Raw genomic sequence first — 24,406 nt, forward strand, 5'->3', positions numbered from 1 at the left:
TTGATTATATTTAGCAACTGCAGCTCGAACAGCAGCTTACTTACTTACCTCAAGTCTCAAGATTTTCGGAAATCTCGTACTTATTTCCCGAAATTCACAATTAAAAACAATACTTAATCAAATGAGAAAATTTTTGATATTGTTTACATTTTTGTCCGGGTGAAAACGAGGGAATGGTTGGTAGTTATTTTTATATTTATGGCCCGGGGAATGGACACAGCAAATAAATGCTAAATTAAAATAAACTATTGTTGGCTTATAATAGAATATTGTTATTTTTACAATAGTTGCAATTGAAAAGTGGTTTATTAAAACAAAAAGAATCTTATTTTGAATTTATTTGAATAAGTTTTATCGAAACAATAAAATGCAATATAATTTCAACCGGAATTGTTTGTTTAAATACAACTAAAGTTTTGTTTGGTTCAATGCAAACAATTTTCTGTCCGTGTAGCTGGAACGATTGTGCTACATTTCTCCGAATGTCGTTTCCCCGAATGTCACTTCCCCGAACGCCATTTCCCCGAACGCCATTCCCCCGAATACCCATTCCCCCGAATGTGCCATATCCCCGAAAAAAAAAGTTAGGAAATTTCCAACCGTTATTGCTGGCAATTTTCTAACTATATTTTGAGCATAGTGAGCAGATTGCAAACCAGATTAAATTTCAAACCATACAAATGGAAGGTTTATGAGATTAACCCAACTACCAATTATTTTGCTTCGAGTAGCTAGAAACGCATTGCCCACATGATGCTCACTATGCCCCTCTTTCCCCTATATTAATGTATTGAGCCGTTAAAAGTGTTGCAGTGTAGCGGCAATAGCGTGAATACGCCCTTTACGAATGTACATGCAGAGAAAAAGAATCGCAGTTAATTTTGTTCAAACAAAAATGTTCTTTCTTTGATCGTTGATTAATAAACACGTTTCTAAACAGTTCTCGCGATTTATACGTTTTTAATTCCACGTTACATATCCGTTTTTCACTGCATTTACCGGTGTTTTGCCCCCTGTCCGCCCACAGGTTATGGGCCCAGTGAAAGTTCTGCGGATTAGTTGAAATTCGGTCGTAAAATCGCGAAAGTTTCCGGTAGTTCCCGTAGCCAGAAGGCGGTGTTCCCGTGAGCGGATGAGGAGAAAGGAAGATGGCGGACCAGCAGCGTTTCCCGCTCCCGAAGCTTACGAACCACAACTACCAATCCTGGAAATTTCGGATGGAAATGTTGTTGGTTCGGGAGGATTTATGGCACGTCATCAGTAAGCCAAGGCCGGCTGTAATTACGGAAGACGATGATTGGACCAAGGCGGATTTGAAGGCTCGCGCGACGATTGGGCTGTGCATAGATGACAGCCAGACTAGCTCGGTGAGAAGCTGCACCAGTGCCAAGGATGCATGGAAAGCCCTTAAGGATTACCACGACAAGGGATCGGAGGTGTACTTGCTCAAGAAGCTGACGCATTTGGAGCTGAGCGAAGATGGAGACATGGAGCAACACTTGCAGCAGTTTACCGACCTGTTGCAGCGTATTGCGGATGTCGGCGATCCAATCCCGGACAAGTTGAAGGTGGCGATGTTGCTTTGTTCATTGCCGGATTCGTTCGATGCTTTAGTGACAGCTCTCGAGCAACGTCCTAGTGCCGAGCTAACTTTGGAATTAGTTAAATCCAAACTACTTTCCGAAGCCGAGAAACGACGCGAACGTTCCGGACCAGCTGCTGCTGCAGGAGGAAAAGCGCTGAAGGTGGAATATCGTCACCAGCCTCGTCGGCAGCAACGGAGCGATGGCGGTGCTAGTGGAAGTCAAGAGACACGGATTTGCTTCCACTGCAAGAAACCTGGTCATCTGAAACGAAACTGTCGGAGTCTGCAGAAAGCCACCGGGAAGAAGCAGGATGAAGCTACAGCGAGCCAGCCGAAGAGGGAAGACGCAACAAAGGCGAAGCAGGTGCAAAACGTTTTCGACGGCCCGCTTGCTTGGATTGCTGGGAATGCAGAACATGGAAGCTGGTTTGTGGACAGCGGAGCCTCGAAGCACATGACGGGAAGAAGAAGTTTCTTTTACCGGAGTGAAGGTAGACGGATGTCCGGTGGATATTGTGTTGTCTGACGTGCTGTATGTTCCGAAATTAGCAAGTGGATTGATTTCGGTGAGTACCCTCGCAAATAACTGCTTCTGTGTGCTGTTTGGTGAAAACGGCTGTGAGATCCGCAAAACTGGTGCTGACATTGCGGTTGTGGCCGATCGTTGCGGTAGTCTCTACAAGTTACGGGTTCCCAATCAAGCGATGGTGAGCGTCCAGCTGTCCCACACGCTCAACTGCCAGCATACGTGGCACCGACGGCTCGGCCATCGGGACCCGGACGTGATCAAGGCAATCCACAGGAACGACACAGCTGAAGGTATGAAGTTGGTCGATTGTGGAGTGCGAACGGTGTGCCAGTGCTGTTTGGAGGGGAAAATGTCCCGGACCCCGTTTCCAAAGGCTGTCAACCGTGGTTCGAAGGAGATTTTGGATGTCATCCATAGTGACGTCAGTGGTCCATTGGTTGCTACTCCCAGCGGCAATCAATACTTCCTGACCTTCATCGACGATCATTCTCGCATGGCCTTCGTGTACCTGTTGCGGAGAAAATCGGAGGTCGCTGAGAAGGTGAAGGATTTCGTTCGTTTCTGCAAAACTCAAGTCGGGAAAACTCCTCGTGTGCTGCAGTCAGACGGCGGCGGAGAATATGTCGCGAAGGAACTGCAGGGATTCCTGAGAAGCGAAGGGATAATCAGCCAGCTGACTGCTCCGTACTCCCCGCAGCAGAATGGGGTGGCGGAGAGACGGAATCGCTATCTCAAAGAAATGACGATGTGCATGTTATTGGAAGCCGGCTTGGAGATGAAATACTGTGGCGAGGCAGTGTTGACCGCCACCCATATTCAAAATCTATTGCCATCACGATCGATTGGTATGAGTCCCTACGAACGATGGTACGGTCGTAAGCCTTCATTCGAACATCTGCGAATCTTCGGAAGTGAAGCCTGGGTGCAGATTCCAGCGGAAACGCGGAAGAAGATGGAGGTAAAAGCCCGCAAGATGGTTTTCGTCGGATACTCCAATCAACAGAGAGCTTACCGTTTTCTCGATAAGGACAGCGGAAGGATAACGATAAGCCGGGACGTTCGTTTCTTGGAAGATCTAGATTTTGGTGCGAAGCAGGCATCGGGAAAGCCCGAGCAGGAATCTGAACGGAGAATTCGACGGTTGAATTGGACCCGTTGCCGAAGCCGAAAGTTGTCAACAATCCTGAAGATAACGAAGAAGATTTCCTGGCGTACGAATCTGCCGAGGAAGAATTTTACGGTGAAGAACAAAGCGACTACGAAGAAGGTGATACCGAGCAAGAAGATGTTGCTCAACCGGAGCCAAGACAAATGCCGCCACGTTCATCCCGTGGAGCGTTGCCAGCGATGTTCAGTGACTACGTGATGGGAATGGTAGCGACGGAACCGGATGAACCGGTGACTTTCAAGGAAGCGGTCAACGGTGTCGATAAGCAGGAGTGGATCAATGCGATGACGGAGGAGTATCGTTCGTTGATGTCCAACGAAACTTGGGGGCTTGTGGACCCCCCAGAGAAGCGAAACATCATAGGAAGCAAGTGGGTTTACAAGCGGAAGCTTGACTCTGACGGCAACGTGGACAGGTTCAAACCGAGACTCGTCGCTCAGGGATTTTCCCAGCGTTTTGGTTCAGATTACGACGAGATCTTCGCTCCAGTGGCGCAGCAGTGTACTTTCCGCGTACTTCTGGCTGTCGCGGGCCAGCGTGGCTGGATCGTCAAACATCTGGACGTTAAAACGGCCTATTTATACGGCACGTTGCGAGAAGAAATCTACATGAGACAGCCACCAGGGTTTGTCGTCAAAGGAAGAGAGCATCAGGTTTGTAGGTTGCATAAAAGTATTTACGGCCTCAAACAAGCAGCCAGGGTTTGGCATATGACAATTACCGATATTTTAATGAGCTTGGGTTTCGAACAATGCAAGGCGGACACGTGCTTGTACCGGAAGCGACTTGTCGGCGATGATTGGCTGTATCTTTTGATCTACGTGGATGATATTTTGGTTACGTGTGCGCATCAGGAGGAGATCACGAAGATCGAAGATTCGCTGCACGAGAAGCTGAGTATTTCCAAGCTGGGAGACATCCACTGTTTTCTCGGAATACGCGTCACGAGGAACGCCGATGGATTCTTCATTCTGGATCAAAGTGTTTTCATAAGGAAGCTGGTGAAGCGATTCGGAATGGAAGGAGCAAAAGGTTCGAAGTATCCACTCGACCCTGGGTACTTCAAAGTCATGAAAGAGAGTCGAAACCTCAAGGACAACATTCAGTACCACAAGCTGATAGGATCACTGTTGTATCTAGCATCGAATACCCGTCCGGATATTGCGGCTAGCGTGGGAATTCTCAGTCGGAAGGTGAGCAGCCCGACGGAGCTCGATTGGAACGAGGCCAAACGGATCGTCCGGTATTTGATTCACACAATGGATTACGGTCTGAAGCTTGGCGGAGGAACTGAAGCCGAAGAGCAGACTTTGGAAGGTTTCTGCGACGCCGATTGGGCCGGCGATACGAGCGATCGCAAGTCGTGCAGCGGTTACTTGTTTCGCCTAGGAGGAGCCACTATCAGCTGGACCAGCCGTAAGCAGAGCAACGTAACAACTTCCACCATGGAGGCGGAGTACGTGGCGCTATCGGAGGCCACGCAACAAGCTGTATGGCTGCGACGATTGTTGGGTGAGCTAAACTTGAAGCAAGTTCATGCAACCGTTATTCACGAGGACAACAAAGGATGTATGGATTTCGTAGCACTCGATCAGCAGAAGCGCAGGTCGAAACATATCGACACTCGCTTCCACTACACCAAGGAGAGATGTACGTCGGGGGAGATAGAACTTCGGTTCTGTCCGTCTGAAGAGATGATCGCTGACATTCTGACCAAACTTCTCGGACCGATCAAGATCGGGAAGTTTGCAGCAGCGATGTCTTTGGCGCCAGTAGTGAAACACGGAGGATGAGGAGACTGGGCTACTTCACGAGGAGGAGTGTTGCAGTGTAGCGGCAATAGCGTGAATACGCCCTTTACGAATGTACATGCAGAGAAAAAGAATCGCAGTTAATTTTGTTCAAACAAAATTATTCTTTCTTTGATCGTTGATTAATAAACACGTTTCTAAACAGTTCTCGCGATTTATACGTTTTTAATTCCGCGTTACATATCCGTTTTTCACTGCATTTACCGGTGTTTTGCCCCCTGTCCGCCCACAAAAAGCATTTTAATTTTTATATATAGAGTAATAATCCAAAACCAAAAAGACAGACCAAAACCAAAAAGGACAAAAAATTTGGCAAAATATCGTCGGTTTGACAAATTGGTTATAAATTTTAAGGAGATTTTGCCTTCTTTTATTTACGAGCAATTCTTTCGAGAACTTTGGAAAAACATGATCGATGGTTTGACAAAACGGTAAAATATTTTTATTCCTACTTTTTTACATAAGCAGTTCTTTCGGGAAATTTAGAAAAACTTGTTTCGGAAATTATTTTTTACATAAGCTCAAAAGCGTTTGACAAGCTCTACCGAATTGCGTATCACTTCTGCGTAAGCTCCGTAGACGTAGGCGCGTTGAATCCGACAGTCGGCGAAGGTTTAACCTGGACCAACACCGCTTAAGGAACGACCTCGAGTCAGTAAAACCGTTTAGAGCTAAACATCTAAATTACATAAGAGAAAAACAGCTTATTATCACTTAAAGAGTGCCACCAAAATAAATGTGAAAGCCTATGTTAGCAAGTTGATTAATTTTGGTTTCCTCCCTAAATATTCTACTTATTTTACTGTTGAGCTTTGTTTTAATTTAGTTATTTTACCGCACGTATCAATAATTTAAAGATTTCGCTACCGTACCGAACAAATTCTATACTACAGAAGCTCAAAAACACTTTTGATGAGCTCTACCGCATTGCGAATCACTTCTGCGTAAGCTCCGTAGACGTAGGCGCGTTGATTCCGACAGCCGCGAAAAGTTGAACATGCATCAATACCACATAAGGAAAGATCGATTTTACGTAGGGTTTAGTTTGCGTTTAGTTACGTAGGGTTTAGTTAGATTGACATTGACTGCTGTTTAAAAATGTAAGTACTTGAACACTAAGAAATAAGTTAACTCAAATGCTTTAACCGCATAAATAAGAGATTTCGCGTATTGAGAGAATAATATAGTAATAGAGTACAACAAACTCAGGAGAATACAAAACCTCCAAAAGTTTAAAAGTTATTAATTGTCACATACCTCTACTTTTACTTATTTCCTAAACTATTCCTCTCCTTGTTAATCTGCTTAATGCTATTGGTCTGCTTGCGTTTTCTTTTTAAAGTTCAAGACTGAATAAGAAGATTTATTCTACAACTTTAAAGGTTAGTTTCATTTTCATTTTCAAGCACAGAAGGGGGTCATAGGGCCAAGTCACCAGCGAAAAATCGCTGTCCATACTGCACCAGGGTAGAGGTATAGATTTGGCATCACAGAATAATAACCACAGGGGTCAAATGAATCCTGTTTACGATACCGGATAGTAAGGAAAGCTGTTGAACATAGGGGATAGTCAGAGTAACAGCAATAATAGTGAAAGTTAGGAAAATAAACAGGTAGAGATGGTTGATTTGCAATGGCTATCGACTCTGTTATATGGCCTACCGTATCAGATTCAAATTTAATGTCGTTTAATATTGCGCTTATACTTTTATCTTTGATCTAAGCAATCTCCTTTCATACTTGTTTGTTTTAAAGTGAACTGGATGAAATGATTGTTTTATCAAAATTATGTTAAAGTTAACTACTATTCATATTTGCTAATTAATACCTAAATGTAATTTTTAATTTTATGAAGATAAGTTGCTCAGAATAGCAGCCTGTATTTCCGTACCAGAATCCGCCTCCAATTTAATGTCTTTTGTGGATTCGTAGTAGCAAAGTTGTGCTAAAAGCTAAATAGTTACCTAAAAATACTACCTAAATCGTTCACAATCAGAGCCGGGCCACTGATGAAAACCAAAACTACAACCCTGAAAAAACGAATCGATATTTTCGAAGGCGAACACAACCTATTCTTGCTAGTGATTCTGTCCAATTGTTAGGTATCCAAATTATAGTCATTCGTAAATTTATTATTGAATATATGGATGAATTATCTATTATTGAATAACTATTATTTACGATAATTACATGAAAGAAATAACATATAAACTACAAACAAAACGTGACTACTAAAATCTCAAAAAGATATTCTCACAAGTATATTTCACGCAACCAGGAATCTCAAAACCATTAGACGCTATAATGATACTCTGCACATGTTAGACACAAGAAAAGGCCAAAAAGCAAGCGTCCGACACACAAAACCCGCCAAATCCACTGGCAGTCACAATCAACGATTCTATGAATCGCGAGCGCTCACGAATCATAAAACCGCTGACTGCGACACTCTGAAAGCGAAATTGACAGGCTCTATGCGTCAAACACCCGCCCTCCAATCTCCTACCGCATCCAACAACACAAACCCCCACTACAACATCTAACGAATTGAAAACTCCGAAAATCACTCATCTATAGAAAGTGAGTGGAAGCAACCCTGCATGCAACTATTCTTCATGATACGCTTTGTCTGTCTATCTTTCTATTAGGCCTGTGAACATGTGTTAGCTTCGAAACTTCTAACCAAACTAAGAAAATTTTGAAATCAAAAAAAAAAAATCAAAGGTAATTACAAGCAAAATACATATTGATTATTTTACGCAAAACCGAGCAAGTAATAATTAATAATAAAATAATAATAAAATAATTAAATCTCTTGTATTGTATGCTAATGCTAATTGACTGTAACAAAAATAATATGCTTAAATAAAATAAAATATTAATAAAATTATATGCAAAATTTACTAGAAGGTCATTACTTTATTGGTGAGAAGCCCTCCCAGTTCCTCTGTATACAGAACAAATCTGATACTATAATCAGAATTGCTCAGTCTGCATGAAGCAGCCGATTGCATCAAGGAAGTTCTATTAACAACCAAGAATTAATCGTTTGAGGTATACTGAAGCATTAAGAAGGTGATATGTGTCACTATGGGAAATCATCATCGTTGCAAATATAAAGAAATTAAACATAACCCTTTGCTTCAGTACCGTCTACCTCCATGTCCATTGGGAGAGTATTCTACAACTTTAAAGGTTAGTTGCCTCCTTAAGCGGACCCCCCGCATCCTAATTCTTTTGTTAATCTACTTAATGTCATTAGACTTTCTGAAGTTTCTTATTTAAGTTCATTTGATGATTATGATATCTCATTAGTCTAATTTAATAAATTATTAAAAGCTCTAATTCACCTAATCAATCATCACCCATACTTTATTAAGTACCTGCACTTATGCTTGTAATCTAAAATTAAACGTGTTTCAAGTACTTTTGATTTTGACCTATACCTATTTATTATATCTTAGTTCGACCCAGGTAACACCTTCATGTGACTAAAATGCTTCATTTTGAAGTTAGTTTCCTAGCTGATTTTTAAATTATATAGGGTATATGCTCCAACTATGCTCACACGCTTCCACTATGTCGCACCTCAAGAATACGTATGGGTATGTCACAATAGAAGCACGCCACAGTGGAAATCCCGAGCCATAGTTCAAACACTTATCCCAAATCAAAATGAAGCACATATAAGATTAGTTACAATACCATGTACAAAAATGATGTTTAACATTGTTTCCTGAGTAATACCAACAATCAATACGAAACTAAAGATTTTAAATTGGCTCACTACTTGACTAGCCTATTGGTCTCAAGCAAACGATTAACGTACCCCATTCTAGTCGAAATTCTAGTACTATGCAATGTTTGTTTTGATTTGCTATGAAAGTTTGACAGGTAAAATGAGGGGTTATTAGTTTTTCCTATGTTTCGAGGGGTGAATCGACTAGCTTGGGACCGAAGAGAGTACCAGAGCTGAGCCAAAAAATTGAGCAAATTATTTCAGAACCTTTTTTTAAGACTAGAAGGTCCCGAAATAACGTGCTCAACTTTTTGACTCAGCTCTGGTACTCTCTTCGGTCCCAAGCTAATCGAATCACCCCTCGAAACATAGTAAAATCCACTAACCCCTCATTTTATCTGTCAAACTTTCATAGCGAATCAAAACAAACATTGTGTAGTAGTAGAATTTCGACGAGAATGTTGCTTGTAAATCGTTCGCTTGGGACCATTAGGCTAGTCAAGTAGTGAGCCACTTTAAAATCGTTAGTTTCGTATTGATAATAAATCTATCTGCGTAAAAATAAATAAAAATAAGTGATTTGCGGAAAAACCCGCTAATATCACACCCAACGTCAGTGCCTATACGTAAGCGTACTACGACGCGGCTCTCAATTAAAGGAGTAACAAGTGTGATACCACAAACGAAGTGACAGACGACTTACTGGCGAAGAAATCCATTAAAATAATGTGGTTCACTGTAATAGAATTTTCTTGGAAGCTTGTGCCATCATCCACCAGATGGGTTAGTTTTTTTGTTTTGATTTGAATAAAGTTGATTTTGTGTACAATGATTCTTTGACAGTGTGCAAAGAGTGCGTATCATTTTGTCATTTTTTTTATGCATTTCAGTTTTGAGTAGAGTGAAAGAGATAGAACCATAGAGGTAACTCTAAGACTAGAAGGTCCCAAAATAACGTGCTCAACTTTTTGGCTCAGCTCTGGTACTCTCTTCGGTCCCAAGCTAATGATTCACCCCTCGAAACATAGGAAAAACCAATAACCCCTCATTTTATCTGTCAAACTTTCATAGCGAATCAAAACAAACATTGCGTAGTACTAGAATTTCGACTAGAATAGGGTACGTTAATCGTTTGCTTGGGACCAATAGGCTAGTCAAGTAGTGAGCCAATTTAAAATCGTTAGTTTCGTATTGATTGTTGATAGAACCAAAACATTCTAGTACATTCGGTTAAAATGCTAGTTCAATCTAGTAGTAGTGTTGCCATGTGGTACAATCCAGTAGTAGTGGTGTTGCTATGTGGTACACTGAAAAATTGCAATAGCAGGTTAGTCACCAAAGTTTTCGAGCCGCTCCGTCTGTCACTTCGTTTGTGGTGATACCATAGAGGTAACTCTAAGACCACTGGGTCCCGAAGAAAATCATTATTATTTTTGGCTCACTCAGTACCAGAACAACGGTCCCAAGCAGTCCCAAGCTATTTCACTCACCCCTGCATGTTCTGCATGAATCCACACACCCCTGATGTTATCTGTCAAACTTTCATAGCGAATCAAAACAAACATAGTGTAGTAATAGAATTTCAACTAGAATAGGGTACGTTAATCGTTTGCTTGGGACCAATAGGCTACTAAAGTGGTGAGCCAATTTAAAATCGTTAGTTTCGTATTGATTGTTGGTGATACTATCACTGCTGGACTAGATCTTTGGTTCTCTCATGCAGTGGTTTATCAGAGAGGGGAAGCCTAGTAATCCCCATTGCCTGCCCATGGCGCCATTCTATCGCGGCATGAGCCAGCAACGCCGGCCATAAACCTACCATCTCCAACACTCCACTATAAAACATGAAATTAAGCCCGCCCACCAACAGCAAGGTGCAAAAACTAGCCAAGGGGAGGAAAAAAAAACTTGTTTCGGAAATTATTGCAACCAAATTTCAACAGGTGACATTAATAAACAGAAGTTATGGCGATTTGTTTTGTACGCAGAAAACCGGAAAATGTTTATTTTTTTAAATAAGAGCCTTTTTCTTGGCCCTTTTTAAAAAAATATTGGTACAGAAGGTGGCTTATATTATGGCGCAACACCCCTATCAAATATTTTTTCTCGTTTCGCCTCCACAAACGAAAATTCAATTAAAATGTTGAAATCTGCATACATTATTTTTCGGTTTAACTTTTCGTCCATAGAAGGTGACGCTATGCTGTCAGTAGTTGTGAGTGTAAAACTCACAGCATTCCTTGATTCATTTGTCAAATCATATATCTCACAAGTTTTGCCAAATTCCTCGATTTGAATTTATAAAAGAAAAAATCTCGTAAAACTATGTTATCAATTTTTAAATCCATCGACCTCACATATTGTCTAAGTTCTCGGAAGACTGCTCGTTTATAAAAGAGGGAAAAATTGCCTCAAAATACATTACCAATTTGTCAAACCGTCAATCTCACAAGTTTTGAGAAAGTTTTTGAAAAAACATTTATAAAAGAAGGATAAAATACGTCTACGGCTGAAAATCTCCTTAATAAATTTAAAAAGAAGGGAAAATCTCCTAAAAATTTATTACCATTCTGTCAAATCATCGATATTAGTTTTGCCAAAGTTATCGAAAAAACTGCTCATGTATAAAAAATAAGGGAAAATGCGAGGGAAAATGTCCTAAAAATATATTACCAATTTTTACACTTCCACTTCTGGTTCTGCTGCCGCCTCACTAAATCTCTCGCCCCGTTGATTTACTTTGAACAGAGATCTTCCCTTCTTTTAATCATGAGCTGTTCTTTTAAGGTTAATTGTTGCAATATTCAAAGATGTCTTCTTAATGCTCGCGAAACCAACCTTAGAAATGTAATACAATATTTATAAATTTTTGGATTTCATTCGAGGAAATTACATTCGGGAAATGGAATTCGGGGAATTGGCATTCGGGGAAATGGGGTATATGTTTGTCTGGGATTCGGGGAAGTGGCGTTCGGGGAAGTGACATTGGGGGAAATGTAGCACAATTGCTGGAACACCTAGGTTAAAATGAAATATAATTTACAACGCACGAGTCCTCTTGGTCTATACACACGGACGTCTGAATTTGTTTAACCTAGAGTCGGTGTATAATGAGTCACGCCAAGAGAAAAACAGTTGAACTCGCATCACGGTTTTCGAAAGATTCCCTTTCTTTTAACTTGGCAACAAAGGACTTCTACACCAACTTCAAATGACTTCTAGCGAGAACAAATAATAGCGGCTGTAGTAAATCATTATATCAGTCATTTTGTCAAATTATCTTAACAAAAAATAGTGAAAATTCTCATTACTGATCATTACCAAACGTATCCCATGGCAATTGAATGCTCACTGCGTGTTTTTTATAATTTCTTCGATTATATTTTATATTTTATTGCAATACCTTTCGTGGACCTTTCATAGCATCGTAATGTTTGTTTACTTTGCACGATAGGTAGCTGGTTTGACAGTTTACAGGTTTGACAGGTAGACTTGGCTTCACTCTCGGCGTGACTCATTATACACTGACTCTAGTTTAACCAATCTTCTATTAAATGATAGCCCACATATATAAATTCCATTGTCATTCGCCCAACCATTTTTTCCAATTTTTTAAGAGAGCCATAGTTTTTCCTCCCTTCAGGAATATTGTTGATTTGCAGCGGTACACGTACGCTCTTGCGTATCCCTAATAAAAATAACCATACAAAAGAACTAAACGACGTGTTCGGGATATCATCCAAACTATTTGTGGGGTAGTTTACCCATCGGAGATATAGGTCGTTTATGAGGGATGCATTCTATTACTATTCTAAAAACGTGGGTAGAGTATGATATCATTCAATTGATGAAGATAATTGTATTGGGAAAGCAATACTACGTCATCAACATTAACATCAACTATCTTTTCTTAACCTGGCCATAACATTGCTATAAACAAAATTCACATGGAATACCTGGAATACGATTTTGACTCAAATGTTTGAGAATTTATCCCTAATAAACAAGTACCCCAAACGAACTATATCCCGGATGGGTAAACTATCCCACAAATGGTTTGGATGATACCCTGAACACGTTCTGTTCGGTTACTTTTATTATGGATACCTTTTAATAAACTTGTTGGTAAACTTTTCCGCATAATTCTGATAAGCGTTTAATGATATTTGCTGACGATTTGATATGATCAAGTACTATGCAGTCCCAGTAGTAAGTTGTGGATAAATATTCAAAATTCAATCGATTCTTTAATCTACTTCATTTTGTTCAACACATTTGAATGTGTCCAAAATAGCCCCCCACGACGGTGCCACAAATTTTGACATCGTCTGCATATACAGTATGCAAAAAAAGTTTATCCACCCCCCTACCAATTAACATTTCTTTTTGTTTTTCTGTTGAAAATCAGTTTAATTTTATGAGTGTTCCGCCATGATTTATCAATTTATGTTTATTTATCACATTGCCATAGAAAATACGGCGTTTCTATCTTTTCTTGAGATTTCATGTGATAAACTATGAAAAATGGTAGAAAATTACGCAAAAAAAGTTTATCAACCCCCAAACGGATACTATGATTTAAGTGTGTTTTACAGAGTTTTAGTGTGTATTCTCGATGAACATTTCAAATGGTCCTATCTGCTTTGATCGATTCTCTTCATCGACTTTCTCTTTTCATAACCACTGCTATGCAAACAGATTTCGCGCTAATTCTACCACATAGTTTGATAAAGGAGGTTCTTATCTAGCGTACAAAACGTCAAATACAACAGGGAAAGGTTTTGCAGCTTAGTTATTAACGAAAGAGAAAGTCGATGAAGAGAATCGATCAAAGCAGATAGGACCATTTGAAATGTTCATCGAGTATTCTGCAACTTTATCGAATGTAAACATTGTGTCTATCTGTCATTTAGTGCTTTTGAAGTTTTCGTGCTCAAAATTTCAGTTTTGTGTTCAAAATTGGAAGTTATTTGTTTCAAAATGCCTAAAAAAGATCAAATTTCGATCAGAATCCGAAATTTGATTATTGAACATCACAAAACTCGCAAAAGCTACCGTGATATTGCCGATATTGGCCAGATTCACAAAGATACGGTCGCTAGAATTGTGCAGATGTACAAAAAGCGTGGTTCTATCTCACCAGCGTCCTTCAAAGACAACTGGCCGAATTGACAGAGCTATCGTGAAGAAGGCGGAGCTGGACCGGGGACTATGAGCTCCAAAATTTGCGAAACAGATTGAAAGCGAGTTTTCCATTTAACTGACATCACAATCCGTACGAAATCGTCTTCATAAGAAAAGTCTTAAGGGCAGAGTAGCTCTTAAGAAGCCATGGTTTTCCGCAAAAAATTTTAAAAAAAGATTGTAGTGGGCCCAGGACCACCTTTCATGGACTAGTGATGATTGGAATAAGGTGATCTGGTCAGACGAGACGAAAGTAATGCTATTTGGGTCACCATTGATACCATCAGACCCAAATAGCATTACTTTCGTCTCATCATGTTCCATGAAATGTGGTCCTGAGCCCACTTCAATCTTTTTTTAAAATTTTATGCGGACAACCATGGCTTCTTAAGAGCTACTCTGCCCTTATGACTTTTCTTATGAAGACGATTTCGTACGGATTGTGATGTCAGTTGAATGGAAAACTCGCTTTCAATCTGTTTCGCAATTTTTGGAGCTCATAGTCCCCGGTCCAGCTCCGCCTTCTTCACGATAGCTCTGTCAATTCGGCCAGTTGTCTTTGAAGGACGCCCCGATCGCTTAGCTGGTGAGATAGAACCACGCTTTTTGTACATCTGCACAATTCTAGTGACCGTATCTTTGTGAATCTGGACAATATCGGCAATATCACGGTAGCTTTTGCGAGTTTTGTGATGTTCAATAATCAAATTTCGGATACTGATCGAAATTTGGTCTTTGTTGGGCATTTTGAAACAAATAACTTCCAATTTTGAACACAAAACTGAAATTTTGAGCACGAAAACTTTCAGAGCACTAAATGACAGATAGACACAATGTTTCCTTTCGATAAAGTTGCAGAATACACACTAAAACTCTGTAAAACACACTTAAATCATAGTATCCGTTTGGGGGTGGATAAACTTTTTTTGCGTAATTTTTTACCATTTTTCATAATTTATCACATGAAATCTCAAGGAAAGATATAATCGCCGTATTTTCAATGGCAATGTGATAAATAAATATAAATTGATAAATCATGGAGGAACACTCATAAAATTAAACAGATTTTCACCAGAAAAACAAAAAAAAATGTTAATTGGTAGGGGGCGGGATAAACTTTTTTTGCATACTGTAATGATCGGCAGTCAGTTCGAGGTATCAGACCAATTTCGTTAATGAAAATTGCTCCCAAGTTGCTGCCTTGAGGAACCCCTGGGTTGTTTGTCCGATTGATCTGAGCCAATTTTCACACAAAAGATCATTATTATTATAGAGGCTTTCAGTCACTTACAGGTTCACCTCTTTATGAAGGAGAGGGCTTCAAATGAGCGGCCTCTGGTGTTGGATATAAAAGGGTGACAAAGTAACTCAGGGGACTATCTATTTTCATAGAAGAGACTGACCTACATCTGTTTCCTTCGTGATTTGTTAGAATACAAACAAAAATAAGTTGTCTGGGATATTTGTGGTATAAAAGAAAAAAATGTACTCATATTAAAGGAATAAAATAAGAGTTACAGTTATTATTAGTTCGGAAGTTGGTCCGGGTGGTCCGCGCACACACCCAAAAAAAAACAGCATAATGAAAATAAATCAAAACAAAGGCATCGACAAAAAACCCAAATATTAATATTTGTCAGCATTACCTATGTCTCAGGCGTCTATTTCGTTCTCTTTTTAACCCATTCAGGGTGGCCAGTGAATTTTCATTTTGAAATTCCCGGTTCAAATCTTAAAAAATTTCCCGGTTTGTAATATTCAACTAAAAACGACATTGTACGCATTTTTAAAAACGTGTCCAATTGTAAATTTTCGGAGGTTATTTGTGGGAAAAGTAAAAACAAAATTACAGAAAGTATTTTTTAAAGCTGAAAGTATAATTTCAACTCTATGAGTCAAGTAATGTATTCAAAACAAATCATTGATTCTTCGAGATACTTTGAAAAATCAATTTCTATCGCTTTTTATGCTCGATACATCTTATGATTTCAAAGCCCTAGCATTTATTGAGAAACAGAGATTAAGGTCACTAGGTCAAATGCTATCTGGATGAATAGGTTATAAGACAGAATTGTGAAAAATAAGACATTTAATTTAAAAAACATAATGAACTTGATACAAATGAGGATTAGAGAAAATTGTTATGGATATCAGATAAAGAAAATGTGTCTTCACCCCGTTGTCTATACTAACATAAATGTTAACCTTTCAGTACTCGCGCTGATGTACAAAGTTAAACACAAACAAATATGTAAAAACCTTTTGACGTTGGAACTCGCTCAACGTGAATCTAAACATGGTTCATGAAATTTAATACTCACGTCCAACTTTTAAGGAAGGTACAAATCGGTTTTTTCATCTCTCTTTACCAAACTCCCCCTTTGGAGAGGGATGGTGAGGGGTGTCCCCCCCCCCCCCCGCCACCACTGGCAAAAGAGATGAAAACCGACCCGCTCAAGTACCAACTGTGTGTTTGAAACAGTTCTACCGATTTTTTACCGCACTTCAGTTGTTATTTGAAGGAAGGCATCAAGTCGTAGGTTTGGAAATTGCAACTATTGTTTACCCCAAAGGGGGAGTTTGGTAAAGAGAGATGAAAAAACCGAATTGTACCTTCCTTAAAAGTTGTCCTAGCTTGCTATTCTAATATCTATATACAATCTTCACACTGCCGTACTCTAACGGAACTATCAACTCTATGCTTTCATCTACTCCATCTATCGTATAAAAATTACCACTACAGTCTGTTATTTGAAATTAGCATCTTCAACTATGTAAATCGTTGACTTCACGTAGAAGTAATACTAAAAACATATAGTCAAAGTGTATTTACCTTGTTTAAAAACTTTGCTGAAATCCAATTTTCTTGGAAATATGCAAAACTTAAAAAAATAAACAAACTATTAACTAACAACAATGCCACTCTGACAAATGATGTTCAACTGATCGAAAAAAAAGAATCACATTTAATTTGGCGTTCAAATAATTGATATAGCTTCATTACAGCTGGAGATATTTATGTTTTAGTAAGTGAAATTTAATTTCTAAGAAAATTCCAAAAAGAATTTAACGGTAATTATTACGCGGAGTGTTTTCTTGTTAATTTCAGAAGAATTCTATGATAATTCAGAGAAGATTTTCAAATTAATTCTGGAATTCATGTCATGAAAATTTTGAATACAGGTATACCACTATATAACGTAACTGTCATTTTTGACTTCCATCGCTGATTTCACCATCGGATAGATGAGACACACGAGCAAAGTCCAGCATCAAAATGACAACAAATTGAAATCAAGTTTTGATATCAACATCAAACTGAAATAATAATTTTACAATTGACAAAATTGATACCTAATTTTATTTTCATTTTGCTGTACATTTGCTCTTCAAAAATATGTTGTTGCGGGTTTATTTTCATTGCCTTAGCATAACATCAAATTGAATACTTGTGTTGTTATCAACAGGAAAAATGGATATCAAATTTAGTGTTCGGTTTGCTCACACTGATAGCAGAAATAGTTTTCAATGTGATGTCACAGGAAGATTTATTTGCTCTCAATTTTGATTTTTTAACCGTTAAACGACCAAAACGACAGCAACCTGAGTAATCATTATCAGCGAAATCACAACATCAAATTTAGATTTCAATTTGATCTCAGACTTTGCTCGGGGTTCCAGTCACATGATTGGAAATAGTCACGTCGAAACAAGAAATAGTCAGTGAAAAAAAATTGTGCGCTATCAATCAAAATCCAGAGGCGTTCCACCGGAATTGCTAATACAACTGTGTCTCGTGTGATAAGAACCTTCAAGGAGCGTATGAGTGCCCCAAGGGAGTGGTTGTAAAAGAGGGACCCCTGGGTTGTTTGTCCGATTGATCTGAGCCAATTTTCACACAAAGGTTCATTATTATTATAAAGGCTTTCAGTCACTAACAGGTTCACCTCTTTATGAAGGAGAGGGCTTCATATTAGTGGTCTCTGGTGTTGGGTATAAAAGGGTGACAAAGTAACTCAGGAGACGATATATTTTCATAGAAGAGACGGACCTACATCTGTTTCCTTCGGGATTTGTTAGAATACAAACAAAAATAAGTTGTCTGGGATAGTTGTGATATAAAAGAAAAAAATGTACTCATATTAAAGGAATAAAATACAGTTATTATTATTTCGGAAGTTTACAACTAAAACACTGCTTAAAACAAAGAGCTAACCGTGTGTTGTATCATCTTCTACAAAATCTCTAGCAATTTCACGGGTAACACAATCTACATGACTCACTTTGTTGCGGAAGCGTACACCGTAGAATTTGTGAGCATTTTCAAGCAGCTCCGGTCTGAATGTTGTCGTGATGAATTGTGCTTTGTCGCTCAGCTCATGAATCATGTCCGCGACTGCCTTTCTATGCTGTGCGTCCAATGCCTGATCAATTTCGTCAAACAAGTAAAAAGGAGCAGGGTCGCATTTTTGAATTGCAAAAATAAGAGCCAAAGCGACAAGAGATTTCTGTCCACCAGAAAGCTGATTCATTTCACGCATTTCAGCATCAACACCGGTAAAAGATACTCGAATTCCAATACCTGTGAATTCATCCGAAGTCTCTACCTCCTTCTCCATATCATTTCCTTCGACGTCTTTCTGAGTCCTGAGAATGAGATGACCAGATCCTTGAGGTACGAGTTTTTTGAACACTTCCGTGAAATTGGCAGCAACTTGTCTGAATGTAAATTGGATGGCTTCAACCTTACGCATCTCTAGATTCTGCATCAATTCGCGAATTTTCTCTCCGCCAACGTCAAGTTCTTCTTTTCGCTTGTAAAGCTTCTCTTTTTGTTCAGAGAAGCTCAAAAATTGATCTAAAGCTTTCTTATTTACATGATTGTATTTTTTTAGGTGATGGTTGGCCTTTTCCAGTTCTTTGAAAAGCTGAAAATGTATGTAAAATTAACATTAAATGTTTGTTTTTTTTTTAATGCTTTATTATGTTTTGTATTTTCGATTTTAGTAGCAAACACAAATAATAATTTTGGTAAGCCACTTATTTAATAACTATTTAGTCAACACCTCTTGTACAAAAAATTTCTTTAGTAAAACGTACATCTGCGGAAAATAAAAAGTTAATTTTACAAATAGCGACAAATCTATTGTTTCATTTGTATGGGAGCCCCCCCCCCCCTTACAGAAGGGGGAGGGGTCTCGAACCATCATAAGAACCTTCCACGGCCCCAAAAACCCCTGTATACAAATTTTCACGCCAATCGGTCAGTAGTTTCCGAGTCTATAAGGGTCAGACAGACAGACAGACAGAAATTCATTTTTATATATATAGATAGATAGAGATAGATAGATAGATATACAGGGTGTTTGGTTCCGGGTTTTAAATATTTTCAGGGCTATATATAGGGCTCCTAAAGTTATGAAAAAATCCCCATGAAACATAGGGTCGGAAATGACTGCTAAGTGAGTTATTCAACATTTTATGTTTTTTTTTATTGCCAACTTTGGCTTGCTATATTTTTTTAATCTTAATGTGGATTTCTGAATTCAACATACCAAATGATAGATTTAAGTCTTACCTATCAATGCTCTATAGAAAATAACTCGATTAAAATTAATTATCATACATTAAAATTGAAAAGTATGTTGAAAGTACCAAAAAAACTTGTGAAATTTCGTACATTTTAGTGTTTTTAAGTTGAAAATTATCATTACTGTTAATTTAGTTGTTCTACAAAACATTCTTCATGCAGTTCCCTAGATTTGTGCCTTTGGTAGTAACCTTGTAGGCTTTATGGTTTCTTCGTAATTATTGATTTAAAACAGCCATAAAAACTTGTGACGTTTTCTTAAAATGCGCTATAGTCACCCTATTCGTTCGTACGTTCGGCTGTTGCAGTGGACTACGTACATGAAAATTTGATAGAATGTTATTGTAAATGTTGAACTACATTCTTAACTTTCGATTACCGCACATCTCCTGCGAGGAAATAAAACATAACTGCGAAGATGTTTCGCGGTATCGAATATTGCTCAGTTTCCGCAGAAAACACAACGAGAGACACCGAATCGGAGAATTTTATGATCAGAAGGGAGAGAAGTAGGTAGTGGTAATAAGTCAATGTCCCTTTTATTTCATAGCACTCGCAGCTCAGCTGCGGTGCTGTTCCGATGGAGGAGTGTGCAGCTCCGCTGCTTCTGTATACACACTTAGATTTTTTTCAGGAGGCAGTATTTTTTTACTGGATTTTTGGATTACTGAAAAACTCGGTTAAAATTCAATTGACTGCTATTCGTAAAGATTGGATGAATCGAAAAATTTTATTTTTCATCATTACTCGGGGTTAACAAAAGTAAGTCTGTACATTTTCGTAACACACTTTCGCAACTTTAAATTTTTAACAGATTTTTTTAAATTTTAGCGAAGAGTTCCGCAAGTCAAAAACTCAGTAAAAATTACTGACTGGATAAGTGTGTACTGATGTATGGTTGGTGAAGAGGCTAGCATCTGGAGGGTATTCTCGGGCTAGTGAATGCCACCCATCCCCAATTCAGTAATACACTATTTATTCATTTCTGTTTGATATGTTTACAAAGTTTGACAAACAGAAATCAGCATTGTGTGTGTAGTGTAGTTACCAATTTTCCAAGTCATAGACTTCAGATAACTGTTCAAAGTCCCAGATTTTTTTAACGGAATCATGAACAAAAAACCAAAGACCACTATGACAAACGCGATCGGTGTGAAGGGATCTTTTGGCTGACTAACGAAAAGCGGGAAGCAGAACATAGACATTATTTTAAGGTGATACGATCCAGAACCTCGGGCTCTGGTTCCACTTCGCTTTTTCCAGGAGTCCATTATCTGCTACCGGAAAACATACATGTATGTTTAAAGTGTGTAAAGTGTGATGTATAACTAACATGACTAACAATAAAATGGGATTACGAGAAAAATTAAAGAAAGATCTCACCCGATATGTTGCAAAGGAATCCATGACATCACGATGATTTCGAAGAGCTCCAATAGATATGCTGCCGCTACTTCTTCAACAGGTGTTAAAAACAGCACTTTCGGTTCTCACAAAGCAGCGCAAACCCGAATTACTCTCTAGCTGCTCCAACTAGAGGGATCTCAGCAGAGAAAAAAGGACTGCATCCACTTTCCATCACCAATAACTCGCGACGCCAGCTCTTCACCGGCCGAATCAACTGGCGACGAACGCCGAAATCAGAACCAAAAACTCCAGCGACCGAAAACCCACGCGTCTAATAGCGGCCACGGCACACTTCGATTGCATTTCTGAAACACAACCTCAACGCACAAACACGACGATGACAACATTCGTCCGGGAGGCGGAACGCCAGCACACACAAACAAAGGGAAGACACGGCATGAGCTAAACTGACTATTTGGCGTTGTGTACCATTTCACAGAAAACCAATTGGCGGTATTTACCATTTCGCGGAAAACTATTTACGTGCATTCATTTCTGTTGAAATCATTTTTTTAATTTTAAAAGAAAAATCCACTGTAACAATATTAGTTAAAATCCAATACCACGAAAATGTCAGACGACCAAGCACAATGCATGAATATTCTAATAAGGGATTTTGGCAAATTTCGTGGCAAACTTAACAGTAAGCTCATACACTCAGGCAATGAAGCTGCATAAACATTCAAAATCTAGAAGACAACTATGATTTCCATATATTACCTATGATTTGCTTACGTCATCTTATATCTTTCTTTATTAAAGAGACTTTCAGCCGTCGGCTGGTTCATTTATGGGAACCCCAGAAGGAGGTGTCTCAAATAACAAAGTTGAGAATTTAGGGCCCCAGAAGGGGGTCCCCTACAAGAAGGTAGGCCTCGAAAAGAGGTTTCCCTAACACACAGTGTTTTTTTTTCATAGGGTAGGGCTCCAGAGGGAAGTCCTCAAACATAGAGTGGTTTAAACAAGAGTACAAATATAATAGCTAAGTAGTGTCGTAGTTGCTGGCTTAGTTTACATAGTAGAAATTTTGTCAATAGCGGGTTGTTGGTGATCGTGTCAGTCCTTGGGGTTAAATACTTTTGTAAAGTTTGGCGTCTTTAATGGAGCAGATTACCGCTGCTTCGGCAGATGGGTCATTCGATAGGGTGTTCCTTATGCTATTTGGTATACCATAAAGACTTCTTAAATTGCTGGTAATGCTTACGTCATACATGTATGTATCAATCAGGCTAAGGCCTTGTTGTCCTCTGCTGTCCGAAGAAGTCGTCTCCACTCTACTTACGTCATACATTGGATGTTCATTGACGCGCCTTATGAAATTCATGTCATTTGTGCGAAAAAGCCGTAAGACAAACATATGCAAAGGCAAACATGGCTCCTATCGTGGTATGACGTAAAGCTCATCGCAGATTTTCTAATCGGAGCACTCGGAGTCAACTTGGAAGTATTCCTACGTAAGTTAAAATCAAGCTGCTTTATGTCCATTGATCGATTCTCTTCGTCGACTTTCTCTTAAGTTAATAACTTGAGCACATAGCCGTTTATTGTGGTGTGTGTCGTATTAGATGCTAGATGAAAGCTTCTTTTATCGATCTTTGTGCTGAAAATACCTGGGAATGTCTTTACATGGCCGTGGATACAAAGAGAAAGTCGATTGTCAATGTTACTTTAAGTCCAATGCAATGTTCAGCTTAAAATATAGTCATCCCAGTATTATGGGCCAGCTATTAACTATTATCTAATCCCATAATTGTGGGTGATCCATGCCGCAAATACAACGTGCCCACACATCATTTGTTCATCGATTTCAAAACCGTATACGACCCAAATTCTACTTTTACGCGACGTTAGTTGTTTCGATTTGGTCTTTACGTAAGACGGGAACAGAATCCATAAAACTTTCACATTTTTTGGGACCCGTACAGAAGGTCGAATCACAAAAGGCCGAAGCACAAAAGGCCGAAACACAAAAGGCCGAAAATATTCTAAGGTACCACAAAAGGCCGAAAACCAAAAGGCCGAAAGCCAGAAAGGCCGAAAACCAAAGGCCGAAAATTTATCAAAAACCGAATTTGCTGAAAACCGCATCCAAACAATCTGTTAAGGCCGGTGCATAATAGATACGTTTTCAGGTTTTTTGACAGTTAGCCCATGCATTATCTGTCAAAAAACCCGAAAACGTATCTATTGCGCGCCGGCCTTTAGCCTTTCTGCTCGCACAACTGACGCGAATCGTTAAATGGTTTGCATTCACAAAAAATGAAGCCAAGATGAAATTAAATATAGAGGTGTTCTCACTTGCTGACTGTTTGGGAAAAACCAGTAAGTGGTAAACTGCGGGTAAGAGAAGGGTAAGGAAATGAGAGATGCGATAGAGGTGAACGGTTTATTTACGCAACAGTCTGATTGGGTAGCTAGTTGCGCAAGCAGTTGAATGCAAGGTTGCAAAGACTCATTTCAGCTAAAACAATGATTTTCTAAATTATGAAATATTGAACATGAATTGGTAGGATACAAGAAGAGGTTGCAAAGAATGTGTTTGACATATTAAACCTGTTTATTTCACTTCATGAGAGTCACAATCAGCGATTTTTCACAAACTCACTCACTCACTCACTCACTCACTCAGCGATCAGCAAATCGCTGATTGTGACTCATAGAAAGCAAAATTTACAGGTTTTATGTTTCCAACGCATACTTTGTAACCTCTTCTTGTAAGTTACAAGTAAAACATGCCATCATACCATCTTTTGGTTTTATTATTACATTAGAGCCATTTCCACTATATGTTCCAATTACGGTCATACGTTTCAACTATGTCGCACCACAAAAATACGTATGGGTATGTCATAATAGAAGCACGCCACAGTGGAAATCCCGAGTCTATAGTTCAAACACTTATCACAATTCAAAATGAAGCATAATATATGTAAGGAAAAGAGAAACGGACGACGAGTGATCGCAACGAAGTGGTATGAGATAGAAGCTACCATCAGTGTACGGCGAGATCTCACAGCAACAGGTTGAACTTTAGTGTTGCTCCGTGTGAAGTGTATTAAATAAAGGAAATCCCATTTAATATTTAATTTTGTAATTTAAAATTACCGAAATACAACATTACTTTCTTACATGGGGGCTCAACCGGGATTTCCCTCATGTTTTGAGTCAATTTGAGCGAGAATTTGGTGCTGAACGCAGGATTTGCAATTTTTTTGCAAATGGCGTCATTTGAAACCCGTGCAAAGATCGAGAGCGGTCTTTAGTGCCAGAGTCTGTGTGAGCGTGAGGTGCTGGCGATAGAGAAAAGTCTCCGCACCAAAGAGAACTTTCTAAGTGGGATTGGAGAAAAGTCTCCACAGTGTTGCGTATTGCCGCCGGGGATACGTCAAACGA

General features: G+C 39.1%; 1 protein-coding gene across 1 annotated transcript in view; it reads right to left on the minus strand.

Moving 5' to 3' along the window:
- Positions 1-18,191: 18,191 nt before the first annotated feature.
- The window catches only part of SMC3 (structural maintenance of chromosomes 3), a 72,829-nt gene continuing 66,614 nt past the window's right edge, over positions 18,192-24,406 (minus strand). Inside the window, exon 7 of the mRNA XM_065230601.1 lies at positions 18,192-18,944. Within this exon, the coding sequence (XP_065086673.1) occupies positions 18,228-18,944 (717 nt within the window). The 3' untranslated portion in view covers positions 18,192-18,227. The remainder of the gene's footprint in view (positions 18,945-24,406) is intronic.

Source organism: Ochlerotatus camptorhynchus, unplaced genomic scaffold, assembly GCF_037179485.1.
Source record: "Ochlerotatus camptorhynchus isolate MF236.1 unplaced genomic scaffold, CSIRO-AGI_Acam_v1.1 ptg000030l, whole genome shotgun sequence".
NCBI lineage: Eukaryota > Metazoa > Arthropoda > Insecta > Diptera > Culicidae > Ochlerotatus > Ochlerotatus camptorhynchus.